At 36.9% G+C, this 17,286-nt stretch overlaps 1 protein-coding gene across 1 annotated transcript in view; it reads left to right on the forward strand.

The window, feature by feature from the left end:
- APOB (apolipoprotein B) overlaps positions 1–16,655 on the forward strand; it is a 37,844-nt gene extending 21,189 nt beyond the window's left edge. Inside the window, exons 25-29 of the mRNA XM_074921895.1 lie at positions 1,819–2,195; positions 3,122–10,702; positions 11,496–11,610; positions 12,405–12,588; positions 13,683–16,655. Coding sequence (XP_074777996.1) covers positions 1,819–2,195; positions 3,122–10,702; positions 11,496–11,610; positions 12,405–12,588; positions 13,683–15,509 — 10,084 coding nt within the window. The 3' untranslated portion in view covers positions 15,510–16,655. The remainder of the gene's footprint in view (positions 1–1,818; positions 2,196–3,121; positions 10,703–11,495; positions 11,611–12,404; positions 12,589–13,682) is intronic.
- Positions 16,656–17,286: the final 631 nt, after the last annotated feature.

Raw genomic sequence — 17,286 nt, forward strand, 5'->3', positions numbered from 1 at the left:
CACATATGGACTGGATGCTTGCACTAGTTTGGGCCCACCTCCTACACCTAATAGAGAGTTTCACAGGACTCGGATGAATGTAATTACCCTTGAGGCTTTTACCCTTCTGTCAAATTTGATAGAAATCACCCTATACTTTAAAAATTTATAAAAAGTAGGATTTGACAAACAAAAAGAGAGACTGGAAGGCAGATAAATAGTATATTTATTCTGTTTCCAGGAAATTAGACTGTAAGTCAGCCAGAGTGGATCTAGACTTTAAAATGTTCATGCACCTGCCAGGATTTGCTCTCACTACAGTTCCTAGCACATTCTGTTCTTGCCATTTACTGTTCATATCACATCAATGCTCTGCCTGTGCATAAGAATTCAAGGAACAATGTTGCTTGGTAGTATCTTCAGAGTACACCCACAGCTACCACTGTGATAAATAGAAACAAGTCTATATTTTCCCATGAGCTAGGGAAATATTTATGGCTGAAATGACTGTAAAGGACAACGGAAGCTAGTATAGGATTGGATTACAAAACCAGATGGAGAACAGTCTTCATTTTACCTTTCAGTGCTGTTTTTCCATGTATGATCTTTCACTGTATTAATATGAAACTGTATGTTAACAACACACATCTCTATTGTTTCCACTGTGTTCCTAAGCTAAGTATAAGCAAGGAAAAAACTGGTTTTTCTCCTGTGTTCTTATCAGCAGTGCACATTATAGTAATAATAATAATAGTAATTTCTACTGCTCTGTGATGTTGCTTTTCTAACCATTTGATGTAAAGGAACAAATTTCAAAAATGTTTCCTTAATTTTCATCTTAGGATGTAGCTCTAAGTGTAAAAAAGATTTTGTAATATAAAAGACCAGTTAGACAAACAAGAAGAGCATCTTTGCCAGCTTATTGTTCATGCACAAATTAAGGATGGGTTTCCTCCTGTTTTGCCTTTTGATAATTACGCTTATTCCCCACAAGCTTTCCAGCTGACGATCCATTTTTTCTCATCCTAGCTCCTGGTCAAATGGTTAGAATTTGTATTTATATTTATTCATAATAAAATAAATGCTGAATATTGGGATGCAACTTTCTAAATGCTTCTGGTCAGAAAGATAAATTCTTTATAATTTAGGTTCTTACAACTTCTAATACTAATAAGACTTTTCATGCATCTCTATAAGAATATATGACTTTTTTTAAGAATATAATCACCTTTTTCTGGTACGCAGCATGCCACATTGCACAAGCGTGGCAGTTTTGGGAGCATTTTTTTTCCTATATGCCGGCTATTTTCATTCAAATTCCTTCATTCTGAAGATCATTTTCATGCCAATACATCTTTTCATCAATGTTCATAAAGCAGATTTGGATTCTCATAGTAGAAAATCAAATGCAAGATTCATGACAGTTGTGTGTATTTAGCCCCTCGAATGACAATCTCCACCTGTGAGCTGTTACTTAAATTCTGAACAAAGAATCAGGAACTTTTGAATTTTAATGCACAGTCTTACAGAAAGAATGTATTTCTGGGCTACTTCACCTACGAGTCTCCCTGATTATGAGATAAGGGGAAAAACATTGACAGAATTCACTGACACCAGTAGAGCTTTCAGTAAATTCTGATAGATAAGTGCTTAAAAAATACTGATAATAATAGATCATCATTACATTTCTCTCTAAACCTAAAGTCATTGACATTGATGTAAACATGTAAGTAAGCTCAGATTCATGGGAATAGTAGGAGTCATGGAAATTTATGTATATTTTTCATGGATTTACAGTTTCTAATAGAGTCACTTTTTTTTTTTTTTTTTTTTTTCTAGTGAAGGCCGGATCAGATACAGCTTCAATAAGAACAGTTTTCTAATTAATATCCCATTGCCATTTGGTGGAAGATCATCCCATGACATAAGGGTGCCACAGAGTGTTAAAACACCTCCTCTAGTAATGGAGTCAATGGGAATAAGTGTGCCGGCTCAGGAATACAGAATCCCAAAGTTTACTGTTCCAGAATCCTATCCTCTCCACGTGCCTTTACTTGGCACTTTAGAGATCTCTGCTAATGTGTACAGCAACTATTACAACTGGACAGCAGCGTACACTTTGGCTAATAGCACCACAGAGAAAGCATCCAGCGTAAGAACTACTTACACCACGAACGCTGATTCAGTTTTTGAGCTACTTTCCTACAGTGTGAAAGGTAAGAATGTGTGCTAAATGTTGCAATGTTGGCAAAATTATTTTAAATATTTTCCATGTATCAGATACAGCATATTCATTTTCCTGCTGCTTATTTAAAGAAAAGTGTTGTATAATCTTAAATCACTTTCTCTTTGTTTTTAGAGATATTATGTGAGTCTGCCTATTCAGGCACTAAATGTGAAGTCAGTTTAATTCAATAAAGACTTTTTAAGGTCCATATTTTCCTAGATATTCCCTACTAAAGAAAGAGTCCTTCAAACCTGAAGGCATTATTCTACAAACACTTGTGCATCTGACAAGTTGTGTTTTCAAAATCAGGTGTGCAAGTGTATGTGTAGATCTGCCCACAGTTTATTTCTCACTCTATTTTTATAGATATATAAACTTTAAATCATTTATATATGTCCATATACTGCCATAATTACATAGCAGTTATCCCAGACTCAGACTGGATAGGTTTTAAGACTGCTATTTTTAAATTAGTTACTCTAAAATTGAAGTTTGAGTTCTCAAGTTGCAAAAGAACAAACTAACTTTAGCCTTTTTTAAACTCCTCACCATAAATGAAGCATGATAAAGAAAAAGTTAAAAACCAGGAATGTTAGATACAGGTTATTCTTGAGAGTCCATCTTCATAAAGTTTAAATAATGAGATAACTTTATGTCATTTCACATAATTATATTTAGTAATGTAGAAATTTAATTTATTCTTAGTTCAAAATTTTAGCCCCAAATATCAAAACAATAACAATTTTTACAGAAATAGTTAGGATTTACCAAAACATTTTGGCCTTTAAAGCAAAATGTTATAATAACAGTAATTGTAATTCAAGCAGTAACATAAAAACTTAGTGGCATTTAAGTCTTAAAGATAAAAAGGTATAAATTACATTGTTATCTTTTGTCTTCTTTTTCCTATTTCAGGATCTGGAGAAGCATCATATAATAGAAATGGATTCACCTGTGCGTATGAAAATCACCTGAAGCACAGACTCTTAACATCAGTTTTTAAGTTGTCCAGGACAAAGAGTTATGAACCTAGTCCAGTTGCAAACTACACCATGTCACTTACAGCATCTAGTACTCTGGGTCCTCAATTTTCATTTTCTGGTGACATTGTTTCTGAAAAGACAAATAATGTGAATATCAATAATGTCAGGATGGAAGGGCAGCTGGAAGTGGCTTCTGTCTTTGCAAAAAGCATTTACACTCTGTCAAGCTCATACAATGAAAAGAGACGGGTTTTAGAAGGAAAATCAAATCTGAAGTTGGATTCTTCTTACCTTCAGGCTACCAATCAGATATCTGGCAGATACAATGATGATTTATTTTCCATTACTTCCACTTCTGATGTACAAAGCGGACTCTTAAAGAACACAGCTTCACTGAAATATGAAAACAGCCAGCTGAAAATGACATCTGAAACCAACGGGAGGTATCGACATATTGCAGGTGTCAATAAGCTTGAATTACTTCTGTCAAAGAAGATGGCAGCACTTCGATCTGAGTACCAAGCCACTTACAAGCAAGCCCAGTACTATGCCTTGTTTGCAGGTTCTCTCAATTCCCAGGATCTTGTTTTCAACACTGATATCTCTATGACTGATCAAAAGAATCGAGCTGCACATAAGTCATCACTCAATGTAAATCAGTATGGTCTAGCCAGCAGCGCAACCACAAATGTGCAGTTTAGTCCATTGACAATGCAGAGTGAAATGAATGCCAAACTTGATACTGCTGGAGGCTCCATGTCGCTGTCCTCCTCCGGGCGCTACGGTAAAAGCAATGCAAAATTCAATCTAGGTGGAAGAGTGAGCCTGACGGAAATAACACTGGGAAGTGAATATCAGAGTACAGTTCTAGGTATGGACAACAAACATGTTTTAAACTTCAGAATTAATAGAGAAGGACTCAAGTTTTCAAATAATTTGCAAGGATCATTCAAAGAGATTAAGCTGGAGTACAGCAATGACTTGAATATTCCTGGTTTGTCCTTAACATTTGCTACGAAGTTAGACAACAGCTTCAGCTTTGACAAGTTCCACAAGCATGTTTTTGACCTACAGCTGCAGCCTAGCTCACTTACAGCTAAACTGAGCAACAATATTAAATACACTAAAACAGAAGTAGTCAACAAAGCAGAACTGCTTCTCGAGCCTCTGAAGCTGAACTTGGGTGGCAATGTCAGAGGAGCCTATGGAGCAGATGAAATAAGGCATTCCTACACCATTACGTATGCTGATCTAACTGCAGACTTTAAAACAGACACAGTTGCAAATGTTCAAGGCGCAGCAGTGAGTCACAGAATTAATCTGAATGTGGCAGGACTGGCTTCCTCAGTTACTATGAACACAAACTGTGATTCCAAATCTCTCCGTTTCAGCAACGTTGTGCGTTCCACTATGGCCCCATTTGCTCTCACTGCTGACGTACATACCAATGGTAACGGAAAGCTGGTTGCTATGGGTGAACACACAGGAGACCTTTACAGCAAATTCCTGTTTAAAGCAGAGCCTCTTGCTTTCACTTTCTCCCATGATTACAGAGGATCTACCAGACACAGCTTGAAGTCTAGAGGACGATACGCTACCCTGCTTGATAACAAAGTTCATATGCTTTTTACTCCATCAGAGCAGTCAAGTGCTTGGAAATTGAAAAGTCAGCTAAACAATAATGTATATTCACAAGATCTCAGTGCTTACAATGATGCAGAAAAGACCGGTGTGGAACTTAGTGGAAGAGCTTTAGCAGATCTCTCTGTAATGGATACATCAGTCACACTACCGTTCATATCTGAAGAACTTAATTTGATTGATGTATTTGGCCTCAGGGACAGTGTGTCAGAGCCTCAAGAATTCAGCATCTCTGGGTCTGTGAAGTATGATAAAAATAAAGATATGCATGTTATTAACCTACCATTCTTGGAACATTTGCCAGTTTACTTTGAACAAATCAGAAGCACCATTCTATCCACACTGCAGGCCATACAAACTTACCTGAAGAACATTAACATAGAACAACATATGAAAAAATACAAGGCAACTTTGGATAAACTCCCACAGCACATTAATGATTACATGAACAAATTAGATATGAAAGGCAGAATTAACAGCATTAAAGATAATTTGGTTGCTTTCACAAAGGACTACAAAATAACATCTGATGATCTCCAAATTATGCTGGAAAAAGCCATGGACAATCTTCAAGAAATACTGTCTCAGCTGAAGGTCTATCTGATACAAATTGAGCAGTACATCAAAGATCATTATGAGCAATATGACATTAAAACACTCATTGCACAGCTTCTTGACCAAATAGTTGAAACAATGACAGCTCTAGATAACAAATATAAGATAAGATTGACTGCAGTTGACACTATTCAAAAAGTACAATTTTTTTTCCACAAGTATTATCCTAGCAAAATCGGAAGCAGCACTTTGGCTTGGATTAAAAATGTAGATGATGAGTACAGGATTACAGCTAGGATACAGGAAGACCTAGAGGAGCTCAAGATTCAAATTCAGAATATTGATGTGAGACGCATTGCAGAAGATTTGAAAGAGCAGATTAAAATATTTGATGCTAAAAAAGTTTTAGAAAAATTGAAGAATTCATTACCAATTGAAAAAATTAATGAAGTTCTTGAACAAATCAAAGACTTTATTCTAAACTGGATAGAGGAGTATGAAGTTTCTGAGAAGATCAATGCTTTCCAACGTCATATGCACCAACTGATTGTAAAATATGAAATTGATAAGCAGGTATATTTTTTAATGGACAGAATGATAGAACTGCTTAACCAGTACAGAATAAAAGAAACTGTCCAGAAACTGACCATCTACCTGAAAAATATTGATGTGAAGTCATGCTTTGATAAAGTTGTTGCTTTTATTGATGATGCTGTCAAGAAAGTGCAAACCTTTGATTATGAAATGATGATAAAGGAAGTCAACAAGTTCCTTGACATGGTTATTAAAAAGCTCAAGTCTTTTGACTATAACCAGTTTGTTGATGACACAAATAACAAAATTCGAGAAGTGACCCAGAAAATAAATGAGGAACTCAAAAATCTAGAACTTCCACAGAAAGCAGAAGCACTAAAACAGTATATGAGAGATTTTAGAGCTGTGATTTCAAAATACATGGAACAACTAGGGGACACCAAGCTTGCTGCAATAATTAACTGGTTCAAGGAGCTCATAAACTCAACAACATTTGCTAATCTGAAAGCCAAGGTGAATGAACATCTGGAAGACCTGCGAGAGAGGATTTCTGAAATGGATATTTCCCAAGAATTCCAGTGGTATCTTCAGAAGATAAGCCAATTCTACAGTTCTGTTGTCATATACATTTCTGACCAGTGGAGCATAACTTTTAAGAAAATCATTGCTTTGGCTGAAGAGTATGATTTAAAAAATTGGGCTGAAAATTTAGACCAGTTTGTTGAAACAGGATTTAAAGTCCCTAAAATCACAACTGTTATATTCACTATACCTCCCTTTGAGGTTAGTCTCCGAAGTCTTCGGGAAGCAACATTTCGGACACCAGACTTCATTGTTCCACTGACTGATCTGCATATCCCCTCCTATGAGATAAATATTAAGAGACTAAAGGACATAAAAATCCCAATTAAATTTACTACGCCAGAATTTACAGTTCTAAATACCTTTAAAGTCCCTTCCTATACAATTGACTTGAATGAGATTAAACTTCAGATTGTGAGAACAATCGACAAGCTCATGTCTGGTGAATTTCAGTTGCCAGCAGTTGATTTGTATTTTAAAGATCTGAAGATGAGAGATATGCCTTTTTCTGACATTTCTTTCCCAGAAATACAAATGCCTCAGTTTCAAATACCAGAATTAGTGGTTCCAAAACTAAATCTAAATGAGCTCCAGATTCCTAACATGAAGATACCGGAGTTCCAGCTTCCACGTATCCCACATACTGTAACTGTCCCTACATTTGGCAAATTGTCTGGTGCTTTCAGAGTCACCTCTCCATTCTTTACACTGTCTACACAAGCTGAGGTCCATAATACTACAACATCTGCAAACAGTCCAGAATTTGTGACTTCCATTTCAGCTCGAACAACATCCAAATTAGACTTCCTTGTTCTTAGTGTTATTGCAGATTCACGTCTCTTGGCCCCTGAGCTGAAGCAGCTGAACCTTAAAAATTCCCTGAAGGTCAACCACAGGTTCCTTAAAGTTGATCACGCCAGTGAAGTGGTATTTTCAGGGACTTCAGTAGAAGGTGAAGCTGAAACTAGAGCAAACTTATATACAACAAAAAATTCAGTAGAACTACAAAATAATTTAATGGTCAAGCTGCAAAGAAAAATTTGGATGCGGAGTGGAACAGCATATTCCCACAGACTGAATATTCCACAAGCTGATTTCTCCAGCCAGGCTGATCTGGTCAATAATATGACAACGGATGTAGAAGCAGGACACATATCATTTACCTCCACTGGTAAAGGAAACTGGAAATGGGCTTCTCCTAATTTGTCCGATGAAGGCAGTCTGGATTCACATGCCACTTTCAGGGTTGAGGGCCCTATTATTACATTTTCCGCCAACAACAGAATAAATGATAAGTACCTGAAAGTCAACCAAGCTATGAGATATGAATGTGGTTTCCTAAATTATGCAACGCTTCAGATTCAGTCTGAAATTGAGTCACAGCGTGTGGGACGTAGCGTTCTGAATGTAAAAGGCACAGGACAGCTTGGAGGAATGAAAGTAGAATTTACAGGCTCTCACAATGCTCGGCTCAATGGACGGATTACTGGAACTATAAATAATGAGGTTTCCTTCTTGGCACAGCCTTTTGAAATTCGTCTGTTAACAAACAATGATGGAAATGTGAAAATTAGCTTCCCAATGAAACTGACTGGCAAAATTGACTTCCTGAATAACTATGGTTTTGCACTCAGTTCCTCTGTTCAGCAGGTCACCTGGCAAGCCACTGGTAGGTTTAATCAGTACAGATATTCCCATAATATGTCTGCTGGCAACAATGATGACAGAATTGAAGCTCATGTCGAAATGAATGGAGATGCCAACCTGGACTTCTTAAATATTCCTCTAACTGTTCCTCAGCTTCAGGTTCCCTACACTGGAATCAAAACTCCGCAGCTAAAAGATTTTTCACTGTGGGAACAGGTAGGCCTGAAAGATTTATTGAAGACAACAAGACAATCATTTGATTTAAATTTGAATGCTCAGTATGAGAAAAACAAAGACATGCATGTAATCCCACTTCCTTTAGCAACAGTGCATGAAGCACTTAATAAATACATCACTTTCTTCAACAAGCATTTTGAGAAAGGAAGAAACACTGCTTTAGATTTTCTCACAAAGTCATATAATGAAGCCAAAACAAAATTTGACAAGTATAAAATTCAAACATCACTGAACAAATTACCACGGACCTTCAGGATTCCAGGATACACTATTCCAATTGTGAATATCGAGGTTTCTCCTTTTACTGCTGAGATGCCAGCCTTTGGTTACATGCTCCCAAAAGAAATAAGCACAACAGGATTCACAGTCCCATTTGTTGGCTTTTCAGTACCATCTTACACACTAGTCTTACCTTCTCTGGAGCTTCCAGTCCTTCATGTCCCACAGGATCTACGCACTCTAAAGCTTCCTCGATTCAAAATCAACAGCCCGTCAAACCACATCTTAATTCCTGCCATGGGAAACATTACTTATGACTTCTCATTTAAATCCAGTGTGATCACTTTAACTGCAAATGCTGGGCTTTTCAATCAGTCAGATATTGCTGGGCAACTCAGTGTCTTGTCCTCTTCTGTCATTGATGCACTGCAATTTAAGCTGGATGGTTCAACAAGTTTGACAAGAAAAAGGGGGTTGAAGCTGGCCACAGCATTGTCCCTGAGTAATAACAGATTTCTAGGAGGAAGTCATGACAGCACTATTAGTCTCACAAAGAGGAACATGGAAGCTTCAGTAGCAACAAACGCAGAAATCAACACACCGGTTCTAAAAATGAATTTCAGCCAAGAACTTTCTGGAAATACTAAGTCTAAACCCACTCTTTCCTCAGGGCTAAAATTAATCTATGATTTTAATACTCCTAAATATGGCACCAGTGCTAAGGGAGGAATTGCACACAAACTTGCTTTAGAGAGCCTTACATCCTACATATCAGTAGAAACTTCTACAATTGGGGATATTGATGGAGTATTTTACACTGGAAATGCATTTTCTGGCAGTCTAGATCATGAGGCAAACACCTATCTGAATGCTAATGGAGCTCGGTCATCTGTCAAGCTTGAGGCCCACTCCAAAGCAGATGGACTCTGGAACAGTGAAATGAAAGAAATACTTGCAGTTGAAGCATCTACCCATCGTGTTTATGCAGTTTGGGAGCACAACGGGAAGAACTATGTAAGATATACACCTCTTTTCACAACAACTGGGGCTCAGAGATGCAAAGCAACCTTAGAGCTGGCCCCTTGGGCTATATCAGCTGATCTTCAGATTCAAGCCACTCAGCCAAATTCCTTCCTGGACACAGCCTCAGTTAATCAGGTCATCATAGTGAAAATCAATACTGCAACCCAGAAAGTTGGCTGGAAGGGTGAAGGCCAAATTCAGTCATTATCTCTCAGTCATGATATGCAGTTATCAAATGAAAAATCAAAGGCAAAGTTTGATATTTCTGGATCTTTGGAAGGATACATGGACTTCCTCAAAAACATAAAGTGTCCCATTTCTGAGAAGAGCTTATGGGATATCTTGAAGTTGGACGTCACTACCAGCGCTGACAGAAAACAGTACTTAAATGGTTCAGCATCCCTTGTATACACAAAGAGTGATGACGGTTACTTTTTCCCCATACCTGTGAATAAACTGACTGACGGTTTCACTTTCAGTATTCCCGAGTTACACATAAAGGCTCCAAGCCCTGTTCTCAGCACTCCAGAGTTCAGAGTTCCTTTCACCACTCTCCAGGTCCCAGCATACACTATTGACTTGCGCAACATAAAAATTCCACAGACGCTAAACACAATGCCATTTGATGTCAATTTACCCACACTGCCAAAATTAAGATTCCCCAAAGTGGAAGTAGGAGCCAATTATATTACGTTGGAAGAATATAAAATACCATATTTTGAGGTGACAATACCTGAATACCAAATAACTGTGTCTCAATTCACTCTTCCGAAGAGTATTTCTCTTGGCAGTTTCAACATAGATCTGGATGAAGTAGCTAATAAGATTGCAGATTTTGATCTGCCCACAATTACAATTCCTGAACAGAAAATTGAGATTGCGCCTCTGAAAATATCTTTGCCTGCTGGAATTTACATCCCATCGTTTGGTGCCCTGACTGGATCTTTCAAAGTTGCTTCTCCTTTGTACAATGTCACCTGGAGAACAGACTTAACAAACAAAAAGGACTCTCTTGAACAGTCCATTGACTCTACCTGCAGCTCAACATTGCAGTTCCTGGAATATGACTTGAGTGGTAAGACATTAAAATTCTGTACGCCACAATTTTGGGGGAAATACCGTATGCTGGGGTATTTTCAGATTTTTTTTCCCCAGGACTTTGCATATGTCTATTTAGCATTGACATTAAATTATACTTCTTTTATTATTAGCAGCATTTTTTCATAAATTATTATCAGAGTCTCAGTCAGTCACCCTGAAGGCTAATGACTAGCTGTATGTATAAGTAATGGCATATTGTGAGAAAAATGGAAAAGCTCTCTTTTCTGTGTGGCCATTTCTTACTTTAAATTGTGACCAACATAACATTCCCCTGTTACTTATGATAATACATGTAAAGGAGAGAAGGCAGGCTGACCTTTTATCTGATTCAATTCAGGTAAAGAAATTCCTATCTTTTTCCTTAGGAACTAATCATATCTTGTTTCAAAAATTATTTCAACTCAGGAAACTCTGGTGTCTGATACAGCATTGAGTTCTAGACTTTATAATAATACTAAAAATATTCATCAGAATAAATTCTAAACTCTCAAGAAATTAGAATCCCCATTTATGATCTGCATGAATGCAAAATGTTGTATCCGTGTTGTTCTAAATATAGAGAAAAACTGAATGTTAAAATACTCTGGTTGGACAAATATTTTAATATCTTTTTATCTGGGACATTATTGGCATCTAGTTTCTTGATGCATAATTTTACATACTACTGAGACACCTGCAATTAGCCATCTGACATATAACTGGATATGTATTTTGTATTGTGTGGTGGTAAAATTTGGAAATACACACATTTGAAATCTTTTTCACAGTTGTTTCAAACTACAAATATGAAGAAGGCATGTTTGTTATGAAGACAGTTGGCAGCTTTTCACATCGTGACATGAGCGCAAACTACAAGGAAGACCTTACTCTTTCAGGAATTAGGTAAGGATTTGGTCTACTAGTATATTTTATAATAGAAAAAAATTGAAAGTGATGTATTGTTGCTTTGATTTCTAATGCCTCAGAGTGCTTTGCTGTAATTAGTAAGAACCTATGTAGCTACCCTGTCATTATCAGCTGTGCCTTTCTCCCTCTCAAGATAGCTGGAAATCTGTTCCCTCTCAGCATTTCTAGAATAGCTTTTCTCAGCAGCCCCATTTCAGAAAACTGCTGAGATATAAACACAGTATTTTGTAGTCAAAGCAGTTCTAGATCTGACCATCAACACAGTGTGGGGGTTTTTTTTGCACTGGATCCCGCTGTCACCACAAGCCATTAAACAGTAATTTTTATTCACAAGTACCGGTACTAAGGATTACAGAGTTGGCCTTCTGACTGCCTGTTTTGACCTGCAAGTGTTGTGTCTGTGAAGGCAAGTACAAATGCAGATAAAATATACTGCCTATATTTGTGTTGGTGGAAAAAATTGCAGTCGGCTTCTAGAAGTCTGTAGAAAGCTGACAGTGGTACAGCTACAGGTTGTGTTTTGCTGCACTCAGCAGAGCTCAATATAGTTTTAATTAAAACAGGAAAATCGGAGAGATGTGAAGTTTTTTATGTGTTAGGCTAAACCCTAAGAAATGTGGATAGTAAAACCCTACATTTTCTTTTGATGACACAGGCGTGGTTTACACACATATGTGTGTAAAACAATAGGTGGTATTGTATTTAGACTTCCTGCATTGGGCTTGTGCTTTCTGCATTGCTTCATAGCTGTGTGTTCACTGTTGTTGTAGAGTCATGGACAACATTGCATCACTAGACATCCTCAGCCCAACTTTTACAGACATTCATATTCGTTTTCAAGAGACTGACAGGAGCTTATCAGGCTCAGTATCTTCACCCTCTGCTGGGACCCTGGGCTATGTCATTGAAGTGGACACCGACATTCTGACCGCAAAAGTTTACTACCAAACTCGGGTAAGATTGATATGAACAATAAAAAGCAAAAAAGGTTGGGTGTGGTCAGAGGAAAAGTTCCCTTTTAAAGTTTGTGTATGTTTATGATAAGACAAATGAATGACCCTTTGTCCAAAGAAAAAGTATATTATCAGTAACTAAAGGTTTTATTTCCTACACTGGCCTTTCCAATACTAAATGTAGCATCTATGTGAAGAGACTGTTTCAGCTCCACACAGTTAATTTTGTCCTCTCCTATGATCAGGAAGGTACACCCACTGAAAGTGAAGAAAGTACAAAGCCAGTTTTAGATAAGCCACCCATCAAGTTTAATATATACCCATCAGGCTACTTATAATTACTACAGAAATGGCTATCATAGGAATCAGGTCATTGGAAGAGGTCAGACCATCTGTAGAGTGTCTTTTTTAATCCATTAATATCTCACAATATATTATGAGAATTAAAAACTGTAATGGACTTGCTAATAAAATATATTATTATTGGCATACTACAATAATTTCAAACATAAAATCTTGCATTCCAAAATGGTATACTAATTTAGGAATCACAAGCAACTCATAATTCACTATTTACTACTGAAAACTGGAAAATTTGTTCATGTAAATAGATTCTTATTTGAGAATCTTTAATACTGAATAACTCTAAATTGTCTCATTGATTTAAATGATTGCAAAGTGAAATCCTCTAATATTTTCATATGAAGAAAATGCTTTTTGAATTCACTTTAAATTATTCCAAGAATGAGCAGAAGGATCATTTTCCCAAGTAATTTGCATACCTTATGAAACATGATAGGCATTTAATACAAAGGAAGGAAAAATCTTATTTGCAGTCAAATTTTTAAAAAGACCAGACTAAGTTATGTTCTGATCCTGCTGTTTGAAGAGGCACAAAGAAACTTGATACAATATCATTTCTTTCAGAATAACCTTTCAAGATGAGAGCAAACATACAGTAGACAAAAAATAGTTGTGTATTTGTCCTAATATATAATAAAATTAAAGATGCAAAATGAGAATGTTGAAATACACTCATATTGGATTTGTTTTATATACAAGCAACCTTTTTCTTATCCTGTTCTTTATTTTTAGTCTGCTCCTCAGAAGGACATTGACATATTAAAAAGTGAGATATCCTTCAAGAAAACTGACCTGATTCAAATGAAATTCAACTGGAAAGAAGATGCCACCCAAGACTTGCTGTTGGGTCTAAAAGAAAAAGTACCTAAAATTACAAATGCAGTCTATAGGTATGTCAATCGCTATCATAAGGAACATATGGGACTGGAAATTAATGCTGCCACATTAAAGATGAAGAATATCATGCAGAATAATGCTGACAAAGCATACATATTTGCTGTAAAACAAATAGATCAAATAGATGCTCAGCTTCGCGAAGCTGCCAATGAGGCCTCTGGCAAATATCAGGAGGTGAAGGTCAAAGCTAAACAGCTATATCAAAAAGCAGCGGATCAAGCTGAACAGTTTGACTATCAAAGAATAAAAGCAAAGCTTTTGGATGCTACAATTAGCATAATAGAAGAGTACCACAAGAGAATAAAACACCTAATTGACTCAGCCATTGAATTCCTGAAGACCACAAAATTCCAGGTGCCTGGGCTGTCTGAAAAGTACACTGGTGAAGAAATATACCTTATAACTACAGAGAAGGTAGCTAAAAGTGCTGATTTATGCCTTTCGAAACTTCAGGAGTACTTTGATGCCTTGATTGCAGCTATTAATGAGCTGGAAGTCAGAGTTCCTGCTTCTGAAACAATTCTTAGAGGTCATAATGTACTTAATCAAGTTAAAGAAATGTTGAAACATTTGCAGGAAAAAATCAGGCAGACATTTGCCACTCTCCAGGAAGCTGACTTTGCAGGAAGGCTTAAGCAACTGAAACAAGTAGTGCAGCAAGTTTTTCAGAAGGTAGAAGAAATGGTTAGAAGTTTGCAATCCAAAAATTTTGAAGACATCAAAGTCCAAACGCAACAGCTGTACAAAGATGCAATGGCTTCAGACTATGCACAGAAACTGAGATCTTTGGCAAAAGATGTTAAAAAATACATATCTCAGTTTAAAGATTTTAGCCAGAAGACATTCCAGGACCTTTCAGAAAAGCTGCAGCAGCTGCTCCTCTATGTAAAGGCATTGCGGGAGGAATATTTTGATCCAACAACCCTTGGATGGTCAGTGAAATACTATGAGGTGGAAGACAAGGTACTAGGATGGCTGAAGAGTCTAATAGATACGCTAGTGGATTGGCAAAACAAGTATGTTGGAGACCTTGCTGACTCAGTTACACGCCTGACAGACCAAGTAAGAGAATTGGTAGAAAACTACAGCCAGGAATATTATGACCTTATAACTGATGTTGAAGGAAAAGGAAAACAGAAGGTTTTGGAGCTCTCATCTGCTGCTCAGGAAAAATTCCGATATTGGTCTGCAGCTGCTAAGAGGAAAATTGATAAACATAACAAGCAAGTCAAAGAAAAACTCCAAGAGATCTACGGACAGCTTAGTGATTCCCAAGAAAAGCTAATTAATGAGGCCAAAAGGTTAATTGATCTAACTATAGAAAATTACTCTGCATTCCTGCAATATATCTCAGAGCTTCTTCGTTGGTTTGAGCAAATAACAGCTGAGAGCATAAAGCCATACATAGCTGTTCGTCAAGGAGAGCTTAGAATAGATATTCCCAAGCCATTCGACTGGCAGTCCATTTACCAAATGCCCCAGAAAAGCAGAGAAACACTCAGAAAAAAAGTGGAACTAACACGCACACTGATTCAGCAAGGCATTGAGCAAGGCTCTAGGAAATGGGAAGAAATGCAAAGATTCATTGATGAACAACTCGCCATCGAGCAACTGAATCTTCAGCAGATTATGGAAAATATACAGCAGCGCATGAAGACCTGAATGGACATGCAGAAGAGGAGAAGTAATACGTTTGTACCACAATGTATTTAAAAATAACAGCAATCAGCATACTGGAGCTTCAGGTACATACTGTTTGAATCTGAATTTGTAAATGAAAACTGAATAATCTACACTAGGTTATTTTAATAAGCTTAATAAGACAATAAATGAGTTCTTTATTACATTTTTGTGTCATTCATTACAGCTACTTTTACTTGGACCATAGGGCTTATTCCAACAATTGTCAAGGTCAATGGGAAGTCTTTGCTTTGATTTCACTGTATGTTGGATCAAGCCAGTAATGTGCAATACATATTGTAAATAGTCACAAAAGCTATGGAATACATAGAATAAACAGGTTCTAAAGATAAAGGTCACATTCATAAGCCAGTTGAAGAACAGCTTGGAAACACATCTATTTCACAGCATAGAAGTATCTTCATAGATAAGTTTGGGACAATAAGAAGAGGAAAAGAGCATGTACAAAAGTATGAAGAAAAAAAAATGAATTCTGGAAATAAGAAAGTGAAAAAGAACACAGAAATATAAACATATATAGAAATCTGACTCCTGAAAAACTGCAGATAATAGTACCAATGTTCTAAGAAAAATAAATTTATGCATGTATCAATTTTTCAGAAAACGATGCCAAGAATTTAAGATAGGTTTTCTTTATACTGGCTAACTTATGACTCAGAAATACAGGGTTTTGTTACCTGTTTCCCCATGTTATTTCTGGTTTCACATCAAAGGGTCTAACTTTTACTTACCATGAGTTTAGTTAACTCAGAGTTTCACTGACATCACTGTATATGATGGGAGTCAAAAAGTTGTCCTCTCAGTCTCCTAGGCCAAAGCCTAGACGTCATTTAAATGAATTCTCGATTTAAAGATGAATTTAAATAATGTTGAAGAATTCACTCACAAAATAGGACTACTTTTGAGCAGGAGATGTGTGGACCTGGTATGGTTTATTTTCAGCTGTTGGAATACTGTATACATAGTCCTTGAGAAAGGCATGCTCAGGGTGAAATAATGTTGCCTCTTTGAGAATAAACTCTTTAACAAACACTAGAATTTCTGTGTATATGTCTGTTTTGATAAAATCAGTTCACTCTGTAATATGGTTGTTGCTTGTTCATTAATGGGAAAATAGAGTCTGGATTCATCTCATGGTATGATTGGTTACATACATGAAGCAATGGAGCACTAGTTTACAAATACCCAAATATGTTTTGTGGCAGGAAATACATATTTGCAGCACAGAGCAGCACCACATAAAGATGCAAGCTCAGGTGCTGGAAAGGGGAGACTCCAGTGCCTGACTTGAGTTTATGCAGCAGTAATGCTCCCACCTCCACAGCTGGCCCACACCAGTCTACCCAGATCTCAGAGCCAGCTGGGCTATATGACTTTGATATCCCTATTGCCAGATAATATTAGTACCCGAGTAAATCTACCAGTAACGATTTTTATCAGATGAGCAACATTAACCCCCAAATCAGAATGTGACAAGCACAGTAATATATACACACCTATCTAGCTGTCAGCAGAGTGGGCATCTCTTAGAAAGTACAGTAAAAGCATTTTCTCTTTAGAGCTTTCAGCCATCACAGATACGTAATGATTCTCAGTTAAAGAGACTGAATAGTCCCCAGTGAACTGTAAAATAAGGTGTTTTCATTCTGTATAGAATATATAGAACTAATCTGCACATGTCACCCTGCCCGGGGGAACAGAGGTATAAAAATCCCAGTTTACATGTCCTACTGAGTAT

The sequence above is a fragment of the Athene noctua genome, chromosome 1 (assembly GCF_965140245.1).
Source record: "Athene noctua chromosome 1, bAthNoc1.hap1.1, whole genome shotgun sequence".
In the NCBI taxonomy this organism is placed as follows: domain Eukaryota; kingdom Metazoa; phylum Chordata; class Aves; order Strigiformes; family Strigidae; genus Athene; species Athene noctua.